At 37.8% G+C, this 18,923-nt stretch overlaps 1 protein-coding gene across 13 annotated transcripts in view; it reads left to right on the forward strand.

The window, feature by feature from the left end:
- Positions 1-18,923, forward strand: part of ZNF423 (zinc finger protein 423) — a 334,537-nt gene that overhangs the window by 96,561 nt on the left and 219,053 nt on the right. For 6 of the 13 annotated variants that reach the window (XM_073307700.1, XM_073307696.1, XM_073307686.1 and 3 more), the window contains exons 3-5: positions 7,328-7,396; positions 12,883-13,083; positions 16,832-16,912. The exons of 1 other annotated variant lie outside the window; for it this stretch is intronic. In XM_073307700.1, the coding sequence (XP_073163801.1) occupies positions 7,328-7,396; positions 12,883-13,083; positions 16,832-16,912 (351 nt within the window). Of the gene's footprint in view, positions 1-7,327; positions 7,397-12,840; positions 13,084-16,831; positions 16,913-18,923 lie in introns of those variants that run through there. 6 more of the 13 variants (XM_073307691.1, XM_073307694.1, XM_073307692.2 and 3 more) reach the window with 4 other exon arrangements.

The raw sequence follows: 18,923 nt of genomic DNA on the forward strand, positions 1-18,923 counted from the left end.
AAATTCTAGCCCAAATCCAGAGACCGAAGGAGCAATTTCCTTTTTTAGACCTGACATAGGAAAAAGATTTAAATATAGAACCAACATTTTGGATATGCATAAGGGGATTTGAAGACGCTTATGTACGCAGTCATGTTTTGTCTGTAATGATAAATTACACTATCTATAATTTTTTTTATTTGTTTGTGCCACAAGTACTCCTTTTCTTTTTGCGAATACAGACTAACACAGCTGCTACTCTGAAACCTATAATTTTTTTTTTTAATCAACAGATTTGTTATAATGAGCAGTTACTAACAGATGGTATTCTAAGGAGAACTGGTCAATATCTTATTTTTCCATTTGATATGCAGCTGCTAAAACAAGCCACATGTGAATTTTATTAAATCATTTGAATTTTCAATCTGTTCAGGGCACTATAGATTTAAACCATGTATATATCTGGCTCCACCTTAAAGTAAAAAAAAAAATCGTTAATTACAGTTGTGCACAATCATGCATGTGAAACTCTGCAGAAGGATGGAACACTGACTTTATAATCTGTTGCACAGCTATCAAATACCTCTAGAAAATGAATGAGAGTTTCATGCATGTGATAGTTTGAGCAGTTTTTACAAATAAGTGCAAAGTTATTATTCATTATTTTGAATACCACTGATGATCTGTGAGGTTTTGAGCAAATTGCTATTTGGCATTAGAATAACTCCTTTGTGGTAGTGATATCATGAAAAAAGTTGTGATGGAATTGTCTTCACGATAGGGCATTCTTGGAGCTGGAATATCTTTCTTTAGGCTGACACCAGAGGAGCAAGAACTTTACAGGTATTTTCATTGAAATATATTCCAAAATTTGTGTTTTTCTTTACTGGACTGCGTATAACTCTCATGGAGTTACACAGATGGGGTGCTGATTCAGAGCCCATTAATGCAATGGGCTTTGGACAGGTTGATGTGAAGAAGTGCCATAACATTTTAGGATTAGATAACATGGAGTGCCTTACTCTAACCCTTTACTCACGGAAGAGGGAAGTTTTGCCAATGGGGTGATTCTCTCCTTTTCCTCATGCTCGGCAGAAGCACCTTGGTAGTGGTTCTAGCCCTGCAGTTACGGGACAGTAGGAGAGCTGGCTGAGGAACGCAGCACTGGTTAATGCAACCTAAGGCCTCTGCACTGCAGGCTGTAGAATCACGCCCAGCCTTGATAGGGGGAGTGAATAGTAGTTGAATTCGAGGCATGCTTACAAGGGCAGTCAGGAGCTGGTGGCGACAAAGGGGCTTGTGGTTAGATCTCCCTTGCCTTTTCCAGATCCATGGATTACAGGGACAGAATCCTGAGCTGCTTCCATGAAGGGATAGAGAAGTGGTAGAAGCGCCATGCATCAAACTTGCAGAGTTTCTGCTCACTTTACACAGTTGTTTCCTGCACAAAGGAAATGGAACCCTTAATCTGGGGACAATCTAAAGCAGGATAATGCATAACAGTTAAACATTTAGCACGACCCAGTCAGCCTTGCCCTCCTCCCACTGTTCCAGTTTTTAAAAATTCTCTTCCAACAATTCCATAAACAGTATTTCTCCTGTCAGGGAAGCACTCACATCTCCATATATATCCAACTAACCAACCAAATATTGAACAACTGATAAGATGTATGCCCTGCTTCACTTTGCAAAGTACCAGCACATTGTTAGTGCTGTACAAATAAATAATAATTCAGATGCTTTTTTGTTGTCTTTGTTCAGGAATGCATTGTAGCATAATGTAATAAAATGTAAATAGCTCCAGAACAAGCATTAGAAAAGCTCGAGCTAATCCTATTGTTTGTTTTGTTTTGTTCTTAATAATCCCCACAGGTTTGGTTAACACTAAGTGAACATCTTTAGGTATATTTTGTGATCGTATTGTTATCTGGTGGTTCATTTTACCCTTTCACTGAAACGTGGAGCTATCTCAGTAACGCTGAGTACCAGATCCTATCTTCCTTACTCATATAAAACACGCTTTAATTTCATGGGGCATTTGCCTCGCTAAGGATTGCAGGATTGGCCTAAAGGATAACAGTTCTGCTCAATGTGTATTAACACATTTTCTCACACTTTTCTTGATAATGACTCAGGTACTTGTTTAATGTGCAGGGTCAGTTGTGAGGCCGTTTTAGTATTCATAAATCATTAATAAGTCTTTTTGGTGACATCAGCCAGCAGTTAATAGAAGTCTTGAATTATTGGATATACCTGTTTTGACAGGCTACTCAGAGAACTCTTTAAAAAAGGGGATGTTAATTGTACCACACTGTAAATGGGAAATTGCATCCAGGCTGTTTGTGTATTGAAATTGTCTTTACAATAAACACTCAGGTAGGTGTTGGTTTGACTTCAGGATAATGATTTAAAAATAAATTGACCCTTGATGAGGGAGTTGGAGTTTCTGGTTTAATGTATTGCAGTTTTCTCTTGCCTTCAGTGCCTTTAAATGCCACACAAATAATTCCTTCATAACAAGTGCCTTTTCAGGAGATGTATGCAGCTGACAGTTAATATAGAATTATTGCCCCGAATGCATTTTTGTAATTACTTCCCAGAGATCTGTCTTTGTGTTAGAAGACATTTCACACTTTAGTAACATAAGTGTTTGGGGACAACATGAGCAATAATTACGAGCAGTCTTTCAGTGAAAATAAACCTAAAAACTATAAAAAAGCTAATGCTAAAGTTGGTTAGAGACAGTGAGGAATTTGTTTCATATGTTATGCATGTCTAAAATATCCAAGTTTAATAACCTATCAGTAAGTAAAGTAAAAAAATGCAATAAAGATGCAAAGAAACTGGTTTCTAATTTTTAAGCGATAATGAAACTAAAAACTGATTAAATGTGACACATTACTTGAGACAGAATAAAGAAACTTAATCTGAGTGCTCCTATAGGAGATTTCTGCTATAATGGAAAATGAAATGACAGTTTGAACAATAAAAAATTAGCATCATTTAATAAAAAGTTTCTACTACATCTTGACTAAATAATATCGTGGATGGCCTGAAATCCAAGAAAGCCAAAGTTCCAGGAAGTTATTTTGTGTGTGTGTTTGCCTATAGGACCTAATTCTAAACTCACTGAAGTCAGTGGAAAGAATCCCATTGACTCCAGAGGGCTTTAGCTCAGACCTAGTATCTGTATGTGCATGTACCAAAATCAGTAAACCCAAAAATGAGCTAAGGTCCAAAGAAGTATTCACAAATGCAAATTCTGGTACTTAAACACTGACAGTGCTTGCAAATATATGAAGATGTTGAGTGAAGTCAGTGGGAATTTCACCCATTGTACTTGTCCCAAGAGGTGTACTGTTGAAATATACAGACAACTCAGAACTCCCTAGGAAACAGAAAGGTCATCTAAGACTTTCAAACATTACTTTTGTGTATTTTCAGTGTTTTAAGTTTTTCTGTTACATTATATTCTATACATCAAGTAACTCCTGTCCAGAGATTCATATACAGTACTCTACAGCTAGGAGTAACCACTGTGATGATCACCTAGTGTGACTTTCTGTGTAACACAGGCTGTGGAACTTACCCAAAATATGCTCTAGTTCAAACAGGAATTATCTTTTGGAAATAGCAGTTAGAATTTTAGAAACCTATATTCTCAAATCAAAGTGAGTTAAGGCAAGAATGAAACCAACGTTTCTTTTCTTTATTTTGTACAACAGAAGACGAGCATACATAGGAAAAACAAATATTTAGTGTGGAACTATTGGTGGTGAAAAAAAATCCCACCAGACATACTTTGTGTTTTGGAGAACCTCCACTTTGCCTTTTGCCTAAAAATAGCCATTTCGCAGGCTTTTTCTTAATACTGCAAGTTATTAATTAGATATTTTATAAATAAGATAGTTAAGTTTAAAGTCGTGCCCTCAAAATATTGTTACATTTAGGTTATCACAAAGAGCTGGGAGACCTCATATCTAAGAATTTTGCAAAAAGTACAGTGGTAGAAATTGTTTAGTTATCAGATTGTAGAGCATGAGACATAAACAGCCACCTTCCTCTTCCTAATTTAATGCTCAATTAGTCCTTTTAAAACACATTCTTTTCCACTAAACACACAAGTGGTGATTACTCTTTACCCGTGAACCCAATGTGCATTTCTTCCCCCATACGAAGTTAAAGAAAAACACCAGGAAAAGTTTATATATTTAAAATGTTAATTCAGAACCCATATTGTGGTGATTACTATTATGTTGTGAAATGCTGTAGCATTGATACAATACACCTCACCTGAAAGACACTGACTTTTGAGTACTATACAGATTAATATTTTATTCCTAACTCGCTTCATATAGTAGTTTTAAGTTGGGTTAGTGTGTGGAATTCTGCATTACTAATTCAATTTATTGTTGTTTGAAAGAGTTATCTAGCAGTAAGCAGCCTGTCCTCATCCCTGCCCTTCCAAAAAAAACTTCCATTCTTGCTTGCCTGTACAGTCTGTTGTCAGAATCAAACAAATGACAGCTTGGAGAAGTTGGAATGGCCATAGCCCTAGGAGGTCACAAGGAGGTAACAATATACAATTTTCATGGTTCAAGGGTAGCCTTATCCTACTGTTCTTCATTACAGCACTGCAGTGAGATCAATTTTGTTAAGTTTTACGTCTTAGGAGGCCAACAACATTAACTACATGCTGGATCAAATAATTTTTTTTGTATTATGATTGTTTTTTCCTCTTGTTGAGAGAGGAGAGGAACTGATGCACAGAATTCTAAGTCTGTAAGAAGTGTGTGTTTGAGCAGTGAGTGGATTGCATAGCAACCTGAATTTCAGTTGCTTCGACGTCTTTCATATACAGGTCCCATACAATTTGACGATACCTGCAATTTACCGCAGTATTGCATGTGCTGTCCTTTCTGTGGTCTTCATTTGTTTTTTCAGCCATTTTCCTGTTTCTTTTTTTTATGGTGTATTGACACTGAGTGTGAAAGACTTAGGCTGCTGTGCACTTCAGAGTTTTAAACATGCTTGCTTTTGATCCCCTTAGCATGTACTAGAGATCAACAGAGTGCCTTTGCCTCAACCTAGCGCTCAGATTGAACTTTTATTTTTTGACATAACTTGGTCTTGTGAACCAACACATTGGCTTCTTTTTGTGCATTTGAAATAGTTTTATTTTGTAATATAGCAAAGTAGAACTACTAACAATTACATTCACTGCTGCTTTTGTGCTGTATATACATACAATTGTAAGGTACAACACAAGCATGCACATGATAAAGATTTGAATATTTTAAAAGGATCTTTAAAGAAGATCTTAAGCTACAAAAACATGCTTCACTGGGAATATACAGCAAATGAGAAACTTCTCTGCCTACACTCTTTACCCTCAGATTTGTTTGCTCTTTCTAACTGGACAATATTAATAACTTTTTGCCCAAATTTATTGTTCTTGGACTATAACCTGCCGATAAATTTGGGCATCTCTGTTATCTCAAAATATCAGAGACCGCTTTTAAATGTTAACAAACTTAATACAGTTAATTCAAACACAGACCCTGAACTGACATTTAACAGTAGAAAAACACATATTAATAACATTTTAGATTAGGCTTTTTACCCTTAGTTTTTCTTTTGTCCACACTTTTTAATTGTATGTGAAGTTTCTTTCTGCCTTTAGGAGTTCACTGGCCGACACGAAATCACAACACAGGAACGTTATGCCTTGTTGGTAAAACATGGGACAGATTTGTTTCTGGTGTAATACCACAGAAGTCAGTGGAGTTACATCAGGGATTAATTTAGCTCCATCAGTTTGGCTGGTTATAACACCAAAGCTTCCATCCCTTAGGCTATAAACCTTTTCATCTGTGACTTTTGCTCCAACCACCTCGTCTGCATCTCTGGACAAACATTTAGGAAATATTTTAAACCTTTGTAAGGCCATATTTTGCACCTCCCCCCCCCCCCTTTTTTTTTTTTTTTTTGCTGCTACTAAGATACTGTCTTTATCAAATGGGTATGAATATGTTGCTGTGAATGTGCCCTCTGGGTAGTCACCTTATGGTGGGTTTTGAAGGTGCGTCCTAAAGTACTACTGCATATATTGGGATGGTGGGGGAGTTTTGGAACTCTTTTACAAAGAAATTCTGCAGGACCGGATCTTCCTCGTCTGCTGTTGGGAGCCCCAAGATACTAAGATTCTCCTTCATAAGGGGCATGTCCTCCATTCAGTGCATGTGACTCTGGTCCTCTCTTCTGACGAGTCCAGGAGGAAGCTGTGTCCCTGTGTGGGTTGGCTTAAGAGTGTAATGACTGTTTTATCACAGTGCGACTGCTCTGCTAAGATGTTGGTGAGCTAGAGATGTCAGTGTCTTGGCCTTTTTTTTTGTTTTTCTTTACGTTTTCAAAAGTGACCAATGTGACTTCCATGGTATGCATAAGTTTACATGTATAGCTGTTATAACTTGTCAGGTGTAAGCATTTCCTTTATGAATTACTGTTCTACCTGTGTCTGGTTAAACTACTTACAAAAGAACTGTTGCACAATTAGAAGGTGAATGTAGTATCAACTATAATGAGACATACTTTTGATAGAAGCCCCACAACTTGAGGAATTTAAAACTAGATTGGACTTAGTACTAGATAATATGCTATAGGGCAGTGGTTCTCAACCAGGGAGGCCGCCAAGCAGGGCCAGAATTAGACTTGCTGGAGCCCAGGGTAGAAAGCTGGAGCTGCACCGCATGGAGCTGAAGACCAGGGCCCTGAGGCCTGCCACCTAGGGCTGAAGGCGGAGCCTGAACAACTTAGTTTTGTGGGGCCCCCTGTACCATGTGGGTTCACGCAATTGCCTTGCTTGCTACCCCCTAACGCCAGCCCCGGCTTTTATATGCAGAAAACTAGTTGTTGTGGCACAGGAGGGCCGTGGAGTTTTTATAGCATATGGGGGGGGGGGGGGGGGCTCAGAAAAAAAAGATTGAGAATCCCTGCTACAGGGAATAATCCTGCACTTGCCTTGCAAAATTGTGCTGAAAATATATCAGAACAAGCACAAAATGAACTTGCTTGCCTTTTGCCATGATAGGAAAAAGAGCCATGTTTTACTTACCCCTGTCTTTTTGCAATTCTGAAATTGCCTAAAAGGTTCTTTCCATCGCTAATTTCTATAGACCAAATCCTGAGAGGCAATGTGCACTTGCATCTCCCAACTGCAAATCAATGGGAATTGCAGGTGGTCATAACCTCTTGGGATTTAGACCCATCATTTTGTGTCTCTAATTGTATGCTGCCAGTTGATGCCAATAAATTTTATTTTTGTTTATTATTATTTGTATTACCATAGTGCCTAAGATCCCTACTCAAGGATCGGGAGCCCATTATGCTAGGCTCTGTACAAACACAGAAGAAAAAGGTGAGCTTTTAACATACAAAATATAATGGGTGAAATCCTGGCCCCATTGAAGTCAAATCAGAGTTTGATTTCAATGGGGGCAAGATTTCACCCTGTGTATGTAATTTATTTTAAAAGTGTCAGTTTAAAAAATTGTATGGTTTCCATAATACAGAAATTCATGAACAGTTCACATGCTATACACCACTATATTAATTATATAGACTAGAATAGAATATCAGGGTTGGAAGGGACCTCAGGAGGTCATCTAGAGCAACCCCCTGCTCAAAGCAGGACCAATCCCCAATTTTTGCCCCAGATCCCAAATGGCCCCCTCAAGGATTGAACTCACAACCCTGGGTTTAGCAGGCCATTGATTCTAACTTTCAAATAAGCCAAATTTAATGAATTCCTCTCCTTGGTGTATTTCTTAGGTCAGCATGCCACTTAGTAACACTGATCTATTTTGGCCTTTTCTATTTTTGAAGAACTAGCCTTATTTCTAGAAAATAAACCCATCGCTTACAAAGAAAAATGATTAAGACTCACTGAAAACACTAACCGTACTGGCATATAAAATAACATTTTATTAACACTATTGTCCAGACTGTCATTAAGATAGTAGGGTAAAATATTCGTGTGTTGATGCACAGCAAACATTTCAAACCTGATGCAATACAAACTGGCTGTTTTCTGTAACTTTAGGCATCGTAAGTTATATTTTCAAGGCTGATCATTCAAATTGAAGCCTCCACTTCAGTTATGCAGCCAAGTGATTAAATACATTGAAAGCAACAATTAGAAATGGTTGTTATCCTTTGGACATTCAATAGTCTGTTCAGTATCTTGTTGGAGACACTGTTGAGTGTGAGTGGTTGTGAATTTTTTGAATATCCTATATACTTGCAGCTCAAGTATGCCAGCTGTACAGATCATGCACATCTGTGAAACACAAAGTTTTTTTATTAGAATTAATTAGCAGTCATTTATTTAAACAAACCAGTGCCAGCAGTTTTCTTGTGTTGACTTTTCCACATAACCTCTGTGCTACATACAGATTTGTCCTGGTGTTGCTTGGTAACAGTATGTCAGTGTTAATATGCTACCCTCTCAATAATATGTACCTTGTGGGAATTCCTGGATATATCAGTAAGTGTGATTTTTTTTTTGCAGTATGTACAATAAGAAACTATTATTTATGCTAATCAGATTAAGCAATCCTAGCTCTAAGGGCATCGTAAATATTTACCGCTCAGGCAAACAATAAAATTTACAATTGATAGCATGTTTTATTCACTGATCTCAAAGCACCTTTAGAAAGGTGGATAAGTGCTTATCTTCATGTTATAGATTGAAGAACAGGCATGGAGAGGTTAAATGACAGGCCTAAGGCAGACAGAGAATCAGTGGTTTGATCAGCAGGCAGGTCTTCTGATGCCTGCTGATCAAACCACTAGTTCATGCTGTCTCCTCCGTATCTACTGGGGAACTGAGCCTTCTCACAGGTAAGCAGAATGGTCTCTATGGCCATTTGTGAGACTCTTTTAGGTTTCCACCCCCTCTTTTTTTCCTGGTATGTTCCATTCCCGAGTGCAGCTGTTACCCAGGCTCTACAAAAGCGTTGTACAAGTAGCCTTTTCTATTGTATATTTCTAGCCTTGAAGAGACATGTTAGTGTTGTGCAGATTTGATCCCTTTGAAGACAATGCCTCCTTAGCACTACCAGCTTGATGAGTAAGAATTAGAGCCTGCTCCCAGTTCTGGGTCACAGATGGTAACCATTAGGTTGGCATAATTTTTACTTATGGTGACTTACAGTCTTTTTTGTAAGTTCTTTTTGTTTTGTTTTTGTTTGGTAACTTTTCTTAGTTTTAATAGTCAAAATGGAACATGTGGTGTCTCTCTTCTGAAATTCGTTCCATTAGGATCCATGTAGCAATACTTGAGATTAGGTATGTTATACTATAAACTCATAAGAAACTCGGCCAAAGTCTTTAGAAAACTCATTCTTAAAGAATGAGTTAACAGTATGGCTACATGGAGGAGGATGCAAAGCTTTTAATTACTAGCTTACCTATTTGGATCAGCCCACATTGTTTAGTGACCAAAAAACCACATTTAATGACTGCTTACTTTTATGAAATGAGTTGATGCTCTCAGTCCATTTCCCTACAGTTATGTGGCCAAATCCCAAATACACAGCAATCTAAAGCATCACCAATGACAGCCTTGTTGGCAATTTCTGCAGAGGCACAAAGACTTAATAGGCAGGAGTAACCACACTGCAGTTTCCACAGTATGCATCCAATGAAGTGAGCTGTAGCTCACGAAAGCTTATGCTCAAATAAATTGGTTAGCCTCTAAGGTGCCACAAGTACTCCTTTTCTTTTTTCTCCTAATATGTATATTCTTTGGTTCTTGGTTGTGACATATTGATAAGGCAACGTGTGCTATCACTGTACTTGGCTTACCTTGCTTTGCCGTTCACTGAAGACCTCTTTCCAAAGAAAAGCCTCAAAGTCTGTCAGCCTGGCACCTTTCACAGGCACTAAATTTACTTTAAAAGAAAAAAAGTAAGCTGTCAGTGATAGTGAGGTCCTCCGTGCTGATATTCATATTCAATGTAAAAGAAATTAACTCAAAAAATAGACAATATGCTTTTCTTGTCCATCGTGCTTGCTGTAGATCCTGCTTTATAAAGCAAGAATCAAGAAGAAGAGTCTAATAAAGATAACATTCAAAGGAGATTGACAATAAGATGGAGAGAATCATGCACAAGTACAATTCTTTGAGTATAGAATCTCAATTTAGAGTAATTTTTCCTCTGCTAAATACCTCATTTTATACAAGATTCGTTTCTGTGCTGTTACACATACATATGTCGAGTAATGAAACTTTGGAAGGTTGCTTTTGGTGAAGCAAATCTCCTGTTTTAATAGGAAATAAAAAGATTTTTTATAAATTGTTGCATTGCAGATGGAAATTTGTTGTCTTACCTCAATACAAATTATTTTTCCGAAAGCAGTATGCTAAATTATTTGTTGTTGTTGGATACAGATGAGCAAATTCATCCCTGGTGCAGTCATGTAGTTATTGGAGTCATACTAAGGATGAATTTGTGGCAGTATGTTCACCAGATCAGCTGATCGTCAAAAGGAAACATTTCTATTCTGCTGTGTTGTATAGGTCCCTGGAACCTCCACTAATCTGCCCGAGCCCTTTTTATTATTTTGGCATAGGAAAGGCCAGTTTTAGAAAGCCTTTCTCTAAGTTTTCCATTAGCAGTCAGAACAGAATTATGTGTCAGTTCTTTAAATTGGATTTATATACTTGGACTATTTTTATAGGTTTCTGTCTTATAAAACTAGGAGAGTTGACATTCTGATTTATTAACTATCAACTCTACAAGACATACAGGCTTTACAGAGATTGAATGAGCTGTAATGTTTGTGATTCAAGTCTGGGATGAGAGATTGTAAAAAGATGTGTTAAGTAAATATGACAAAACAAAAATGATAATTTGAAAATATACATTAAATTATGTGTTAAGTAAAGCAAAGCTATCATAGCCTTAAATGTAACTTATTATTTGGGTAGGTACCAGTTCAGAGAGAACCAGAATTATGTTTTTTTTTCCTACAATACATTGTTACTAAAGGAAGAGGCTAAAAATCATGAGATTCAGAGAACAGTATAAACTGAATAAACATAGTCCAAACAATGACTTACAATGTAGAGAGCTTACTGAATAATTTTTCTTGTTACCAAACCCTTAAATTCATTGCCACTGTACTAGTGGTAGATCTCTTTTCTTTAGATGAATATAATAGGTAGCTTTTAATGAATATTTTCTATTGAAAATATCTGTATAAACTGACAGTAAAAGAACCTGAAAATGTGTAGATAATTTAATTGTTGAGAGATGCTACATACACCACAAGCAAAAGCATTGATTTTTAATATTTCCATTGCAGTCTGAAGGGTATGTCATGCTATGAGTGCTCCGTGGAAAACTGCAGAACAGTTTACACCTGTTGATTTACGCTATTGTGTTCAGTGCAGATGTTTGAAAATGTGTGTTTTCAATGGATGGCAGTAATAGAACCCTACTAACTTTATATATATGAATTGAAGTGCTTATAGTTCCTAGCTTTCATCTTGAATAAATTGTATTTCTCAGTTTAGTTTCATTTTTTCAGTATTTGTCGGCATTAATCTCTTTGGATCAAATCCCATATGAGAAATGATTGATCTGTATAATCACTGGTGTTTCCTTCATAATTTAAAAAACAAACAAACAACCCAATGACTTTATAACATCTCATTAAAAATTTGGATCAAGAAGAGATACCCTCAGTCCTGTTTAACAAACTAGCTTCCATCGTATAAATTCAGACAATGAACAACTTGGAACTTCTAACAGAAGATTCTGTGAATTCAATTTTTTATTGCAGTTTGTGCTTCAGGTTCAGTTTTATGATGATTCTTTACAGTCCACACACTTTATTAAAACAGAGTTTAAGATGAATGGAAGGAGGCAAAATAGGCAAACCAGTCTAATAGCGTGATTTGAATATGCTCTTTGCATACTGCATACACTATGTAGGTAGAGAGAGCCTGATTCTTACCTCCATTAGACCAGTTTTATACTGGGTTATTTCCATTGAGGGCAATGGATTTAATCCTGACTTACGTTGGTGTAAGTGAAAAGAGAAGCAGGTCCTTAATTATATCTCTGTTTTAAACTTGCAGTTTATTCCTTTCCCTTTAAATTTCCATTTTCCTAAATTTGGATCACAGTTTAAAATAAAGGTTTCAGAGTAGCAGCTGTGTTAGTCTGTATCTGCAAAAAGAAAAGGAGGACTTAATTTGTTAGTCTCTAAGGTGCCACAAGTCCTCCTTTTCTTTTTGTAGTTTAAAATAAAGAATATCTAAGAAATCTGAATATCAAATACTATAATGTTAACCCGACAACTGGAATTCAAAGCATGTCTGCCTAGCAATTTTAGCTCAGGTCTAGTGGAACTACTCACATACCAGAAGTTAAAGAGATATGGGGGCCTTAAAACAGATAATTTTTTCTTGGTGATGCTTGAAGATTGGGGTTTTTTTTGGGGGGGGGGGAGCCACGGGAAATAAAGAATTAAAATCCAGCACTTAACTTTCTTAACAGTCAATAATTAACCTTGCCAGTTTGTAACGTGCTGTGAATCTGCTTCAAATAATGAAATGCTAACAGGTTGGTATGATGGAGACCTAGAGGTTCCTACCATACACACACTAAAGAAGATTAGAAGAAAGTATCTTTGGAGGATAGTTGAAAATTGATAATTGAAAGTTGTTAAACTGCATGATACAAAAAAACATTAATATAATGAGAGGTGTCAGGAATAATGTGAAGTGAGAGCTAGGGTAATTAAATATCTAATAGATGCAAGACCATTTCTTTAAATTTTTTTCCTCAGACCCCTAAAACTTACAGTGGAGTATATTCTTCCTGTTGGCAGGAGGCCTAGGAGGAGAGCTGGAGAATGAGGTGAAAGACAGCCGGGCCCTGGAAGAGAGGAACAGCGTGACGAGTCAGGAAGAGAGAAATGAGGAAGATGAAGACATGGAGGATGAGTCAATTTACACCTGCGATAACTGTCAGCAGGACTTCGATTCACTGGCAGACCTGACTGAACATAGGGCACACCACTGTCCTGGAGGTAATGTTAAACTAGCTTTACAATTCTGACAGGTGGTTAGCTGGGTAATTGGACATAGCAACAGCTTGAGGCCTCAAGTGAGATTAAAGAATTAATAATGTAATTTTACAGTTAATGTAATTTTATTGTGATGCCTTGGGTAGCCTTTGTTCACTTCTTTAATAAAATTAAAATAAAAGCAACAGCTTTCCAATTGGAATTTGTCAGTAATTATGCTGGATAAAAATGTTGTCGTTTTTTATTAGCGCCAAAAGTTTTAGACTGTTTTTTTTTCCCCTTCAAATGGAGGAAGGTTGGTTAGTTCAAAGTTAAATGATTTAAGTGTGCAAAATTCTAGGGAAGAGAGACACTAAAGTCCTCTGAACCCCTTAAGTGGACATGACAATTTCTGAGATTAAGTTTTAGGATGAGATTTGTAATCCCACACTAAACAAGGGTCATACTACCGCTTAATGGGTCATTACTGCATTTCCTTTTGAAGTTTAAGGAGATGGTGATGGGTGTCATCACAAACTGATCTTGATTTTATTTTCTGAAAAGAGAGAATGAGCTCAGAGCATTGATGTGAACAATTGCAACATATATTGCTCTTACATGGCACTTTCTATGACAGGGAAACCAGCAGGTATTCTACAGATCATGTTAAACTGATTTACTGCCTACGGTAAATATCTTTGCAGGTCTAACCAAAGATGTAAAAAAAGATATTAGGCGAGCGAGACAGAGCATGTTCATGAGACTAGAGGTCTCCATCCTTATCCTTCCCAGAATGCAATATTCAGCCGTCACTTTTTCCCACAAGTCACATCCAAGATCTTTTGTGCCAGTTCTTCTGTGTGGAGACTGGCTAGGTCTTCAGCCACAGAAGGAAGCTTCCTCTCTCCTTTAGATAGATCCTCAAACCTTCAGTCATCTTCCTCTCAAGTGCATCTTCCTCCCCTGGCCTCCTTCATTTGTCTGATAAATAGTTTGTGTCGTGTCTTCTCCTCCCTCCCGCCCCCTAGCTGGGCACAACTAAAAATTATGCTACAGGAAATGTATCAGATAGGTTGAGATACCTGCAGCTTCCCAGATATGCTGGTTTAGTCTGCCCTTTGTTCCTTTGACACTTCATGGGGCTCATGGTTGGGCTGTCTTGAACCCAGGCCTGTAGCTCTCTTCCTTGCCCTCTTATGGCTGGTTGGAGACGTAAGTTCCCTCTTTTACCCATTTCTACCTGCTGGGAGGGATGGTAAGTTCTCTTCTGTGCTGCAGGTGGACAGGGATTGCAATCTTAAATATGTCAAGTACTGGTTCCTCTGCTTCCTGCCCTGCCTCCTGAATATGCCTCCTAGAATCGGCGTAGTTCTTGTTCTGCAAGTACTGGGCAGAGGCGAGGGAGCAAACCTGAGGCCCCATCAAAACCTTCAGACGATCTACCTCAAGGTTACTATCCACAGGCTGACAGCCATGGTAGTAGTGATGCAGAGATTCTTTAACATGCACTGAAGCATTGATAGTCTGTGGATGACATTGTTTGGTCATACCTGACTGCCTGAAGGAGTAGCCAAAAACTACATAAACATTGTCGAAGGCCACAACTTCCGAAAAGGAAGGCAGAAGCGCACAGCTGGTACAGCCATTTGTACACTCAAAATGAAGACAGGCAAATGTTTAAAGATGCTGTGCATGTGTAAAGTTCTGTTAGAGCAGGCAGTCACCCAGTGTCTAAGTGCAAAAGCAGCCACTTGAAAGGGGGCATATTCCTTTGTTCATAAAAATGGGCTTAAAAAGGTGTGCCAAAATATATAAAAAGAAAATGACGTTTAGTGTCAGTGTTTTCAGGGCCCAATTTTAATTTATTCAAAAATTTATAATTACATTAGTGAGAATAAAAATAAATTCTGTATTTTTGTGGGACCTACCATGACACTGTATATCAGGCTCCAACTCCTGATTTTTGAATTGCAGTTAATACTATTCATGACTGTGCTGTCTTCGTCCATCACGCTGGTACAAAAGGGAAGACATTTTGGCATCAAAAGGCATTGTATAAGGACACATGGAATTGTTCCTGATTAACTGTTCTTGATTAACTCCATGTGTGGACGCTCTTATTCTGGAAGTTATGCTAATCTTCAGGAATAGCTATCACACTTTAAATTTGTATTCTGTCTTAATCAGAAACAAATTTCAAGTGTAGATGTGCCCTAAGTTGTTTGACAAAAGTAAAAATGTTTCATTTAAAGCACAGGGAAAACAAATCTATGCTAAGTTCAACAGAAAAAGATCAGGGTAAAAATCTTTCAGCATTAGAAAATAAGATGTGTTAAAAATATTACCCTATAAAATAAGTTACATGATAGTGTTCTTTCATATACTCCACTTCTTTTATTTGTAGTGCCTGACATACAAGATTGTAAGGTAGTGTCTATCTCTTGGCAAGTAAGGATTTCGTATCTTAATTTGAAGCAATGTTTTCAATAGTATATGTGGGTCCAGATCAATACAGGCAATATTTGTGCTGATAATACTACAAAGGTGGTAATAGAACATAACTAATGACTTCCTATGGGATACTGAAGTTAGGAAGACCTTGCAACTCAGGAGTATTGCAAGATTAGACAAGATCACTCCAAAGAATAGGAAAATCCATCTATTTCATTGGACTCCCTTAGAAATTCATTACAGTACACTAAAGTTATAATACACTTTGAAAGCACCTTCTCTGACATGGAAGGAAGTAGCAAACAGCCATTTTTCCCCTTTGCCTTTTCATGTACTTCAAGCTTGTTTCTTTCAGGACAAAGCATCATCGAAATGTAGACATCTCTTGTAACATAAATGTGTGGTTTTCTTTTTGATGTCAGTGACAAGTAGATGTTCTCTTTCTGACAGAATTAGGTGCCTTTTATGTCTGTTACTTTTGCTTGATGTCTGAGATTGTAGGTTATAGATTTGGAGTTTCTACTGGGATTCTGAAATGGGTTTAAGTGGGGGCAACTTCCAGAGAGGTGGCATCATGTTTCTTCTTTTCCTCCCTCCAAAAAAACAATTAAGAAGTTAGACCTTGGAAATGATCCTTAAGCCAATTAGAAGGTAGTTCTAAAAATGCCTTCCAAAATGAATGAGACTGCTGGGCATATATACATTAGATGTCTTGAGTTTTTGAAATTACCTTACTTAAATTCCTCTTACTTAGAGAGAACCAAGAATTGGCACCCATGACAGACTTGCCACTCCTTTTTTAGAAAACAAATATTTTTTGACCATGGCTGTTATACTTTGGATTGTTGACAATAATATAATTCAAACTTGGATTTACAAATCATCATGTCCCCTCTGGCCAGTAGCAAAAGCCGCATGCTTCAAGCAACTATTCAGCAGTGTATTTGTGTTTTTGGCTGATGCTGTTATTTCTTATCTGATGAAGAGTGGCTGAGAAGCCCCAAGCTTTGCTATGCGTGATTCTGTTGTTGTTTACCTGCATGCATGATTTTCCCTTCAGGATTTTAGCACTTTTCTCAGACTAAAAATACAGCTCCAGCTTCCCTTTATTTTTGCCTCCTTCACCCATGTTCCCCTCCCGCGCTGCCCTCCCCCATGGTCAGTGTCTATTTGTAAATTACTCTCTCTCTTTTCAGTTTCTCAACTGAATATGGAGTGTTTTTTTAGCACATTAGCACATCAATGAACTGGACAGTAGTAGGTTACATTGGGGTCCCTGAGCATTTCATGAGGTCCTCTTCTGTTGTTGATAACTTTACAGGTTGTCTGTTTCAAACAGCAGCAGAGCTATATATGGAAATTGCCAGCTTGGAAGTGGCTGATTTTTCTAAACTACTGTACGGTAGGAACTAGTTTATAATTAAAGTCTTGCCGTTGCTCCTTTTAATGCCCTGTAACTTGTTCACTAGGCTTACATTTTAAATGAGGTATTGTAACTGTTTCATGCTAGTGTATAATTTTTCATTTTCTTGTATTCACCTTCTACAGAGAACAGTAATTGACTTGCAACTGTATATACAGGAAGCTCACCAAACAGCCACTATATGGCAGCTTGCAAACCTTCTGACTACATCTCATGAATATAATTCTTATGTAGTACTTTGTATTTCACACTTACAAAAACACACTTCTTACATGCTTCCCTCCTCCCTGCAAAATATACAATGGTTTGCTGCACTTGATTGGCATTTCAGGGTTTATTTTTCTTTTCTTTTTTAATATAACTGATCCCCCCCCCTTCACAGAAGAAACTGAAATGCTGTTGTGTAAAAGCAGTATAGAAAGTTAATTACAGCCCTAGTTTATACAGCTGTGGCTTTAATGACCTACTGGCCCTAATTACTATGTTGTGATTCAGTCTGAGTGCTCTTTCCTTTCCCAGAACCCAGTCGCTTTCTGTTAACCTGGCTAGTGTTTTAAAGTAAAAAGGGTAATAGATTTCCTTTGTGTATGTGTGTGGTGCTGAAAGTCATTTTTCCTGCTTTCCACAGGAGCATATTAAAATTGGCACCAGAAAAGCCCTGGTAACATTGCCAAACAGTGTAGAAACAAACGTCTTCCCTTAGAGTGCTCATTTCTCAGCATAAGGACGTGAAAGTGGGCACTGGGACAGTTAAATGTTTATCATCATGATGCTTGAAGGGCTGTTAGCGCAAACTTTTTGTGTTGCAGGTAATAACACCTCCAGATGAGATGTACAGGGAAGATAATAACGTGCTGGGGCAGCCTCTGCTGTCCTTGATGACTAGGCATTTTGATTTTGGCCCTGTATTCTGTATATGCAGTCACTGGAATGAATGCAAAATACAGTCTGATTGACTTTTCACACTATCACTGCAGGGATGAAAGGAGCCTCATCCTGTGAGGTTCTGAGAAGTCAGTGTTGAGGGGGCTCTACTTCTCACTTGAAGTGCCAAGATATTCTTAGGCTGAGTTCTGGCTGGAATGTCTGAGGGTCTAGCATAGCGGATTCCTATTACACAGATATTATTTAAGTGTATGGGGCTGGTTTTCATTCAGACTTTGAAGAAGTTCTTTTCAGGACTCCTATAAAAAGCACATCAGTAGGTTACTCTGCCAATGTGGTACAAGCCCCCTCCAGCTTCCTGTTTAAATCCACAGTGAAATGTAACCATCTCTTTAATATTCTTTACTACATTACATAAAATGTATTGCAATGTCTGAATCTGCAGCTGGAACTGAGCAAAAACTCAGTTACAAATCTGATGATAAATAACGCATATGCTAACCTTTGAAGTATCAGCAGTTTAGTTGAGCTTTCTGTGAAATATTTCTTGAGCTGCTGCTTAAGTATATTCAAACTAGAACTTGTAAGATTTTCACTCATTCAGTGTGCCAGAGGGACATGTGGTGTGGTTCTGTTTAAGGATGGGGAATGGGGGGCGTGGGGCGTGTTTCAGAATATATGTATGTGCCCATATGGGAATCTCTCAATCCGAAGGTTGTCCTGATATAGTATTTAATGAATTAGGAATGTTTATAAAAGCTTTTCAAAATGTCATGATTCCTGACAGTGTTGCTTTCCAGCAGTCCCGAGAACCTTTCTGCAGTTGAAGGTAGGTGGCATTACCATAGAGTCTGCCTGGGTCCAGGTCTGGGATGTAGACTCAAACTGCGGGCTATTGCATAGGAAAGGGAGTAGTGGAGGATGCTAAAATGCTAAATGCTAAAATGATGTAGAAATTGTTTCTTTGGCATTTTCTGTAATATTGGTTTTCTGGGTCTGTAGCAGTGCTGCTAATTGACCATACCTGGGTGGGAGGGGGATACATTTGAATCTAAAATTAGGGTTGTTCACCGTGAAGTGTCAAATTCTGGGACCGTTTACTCAG

The sequence above is a fragment of the Lepidochelys kempii genome, chromosome 12, assembly GCF_965140285.1.
Source record: "Lepidochelys kempii isolate rLepKem1 chromosome 12, rLepKem1.hap1, whole genome shotgun sequence".
Lineage (NCBI taxonomy): Eukaryota > Metazoa > Chordata > Testudines > Cheloniidae > Lepidochelys > Lepidochelys kempii.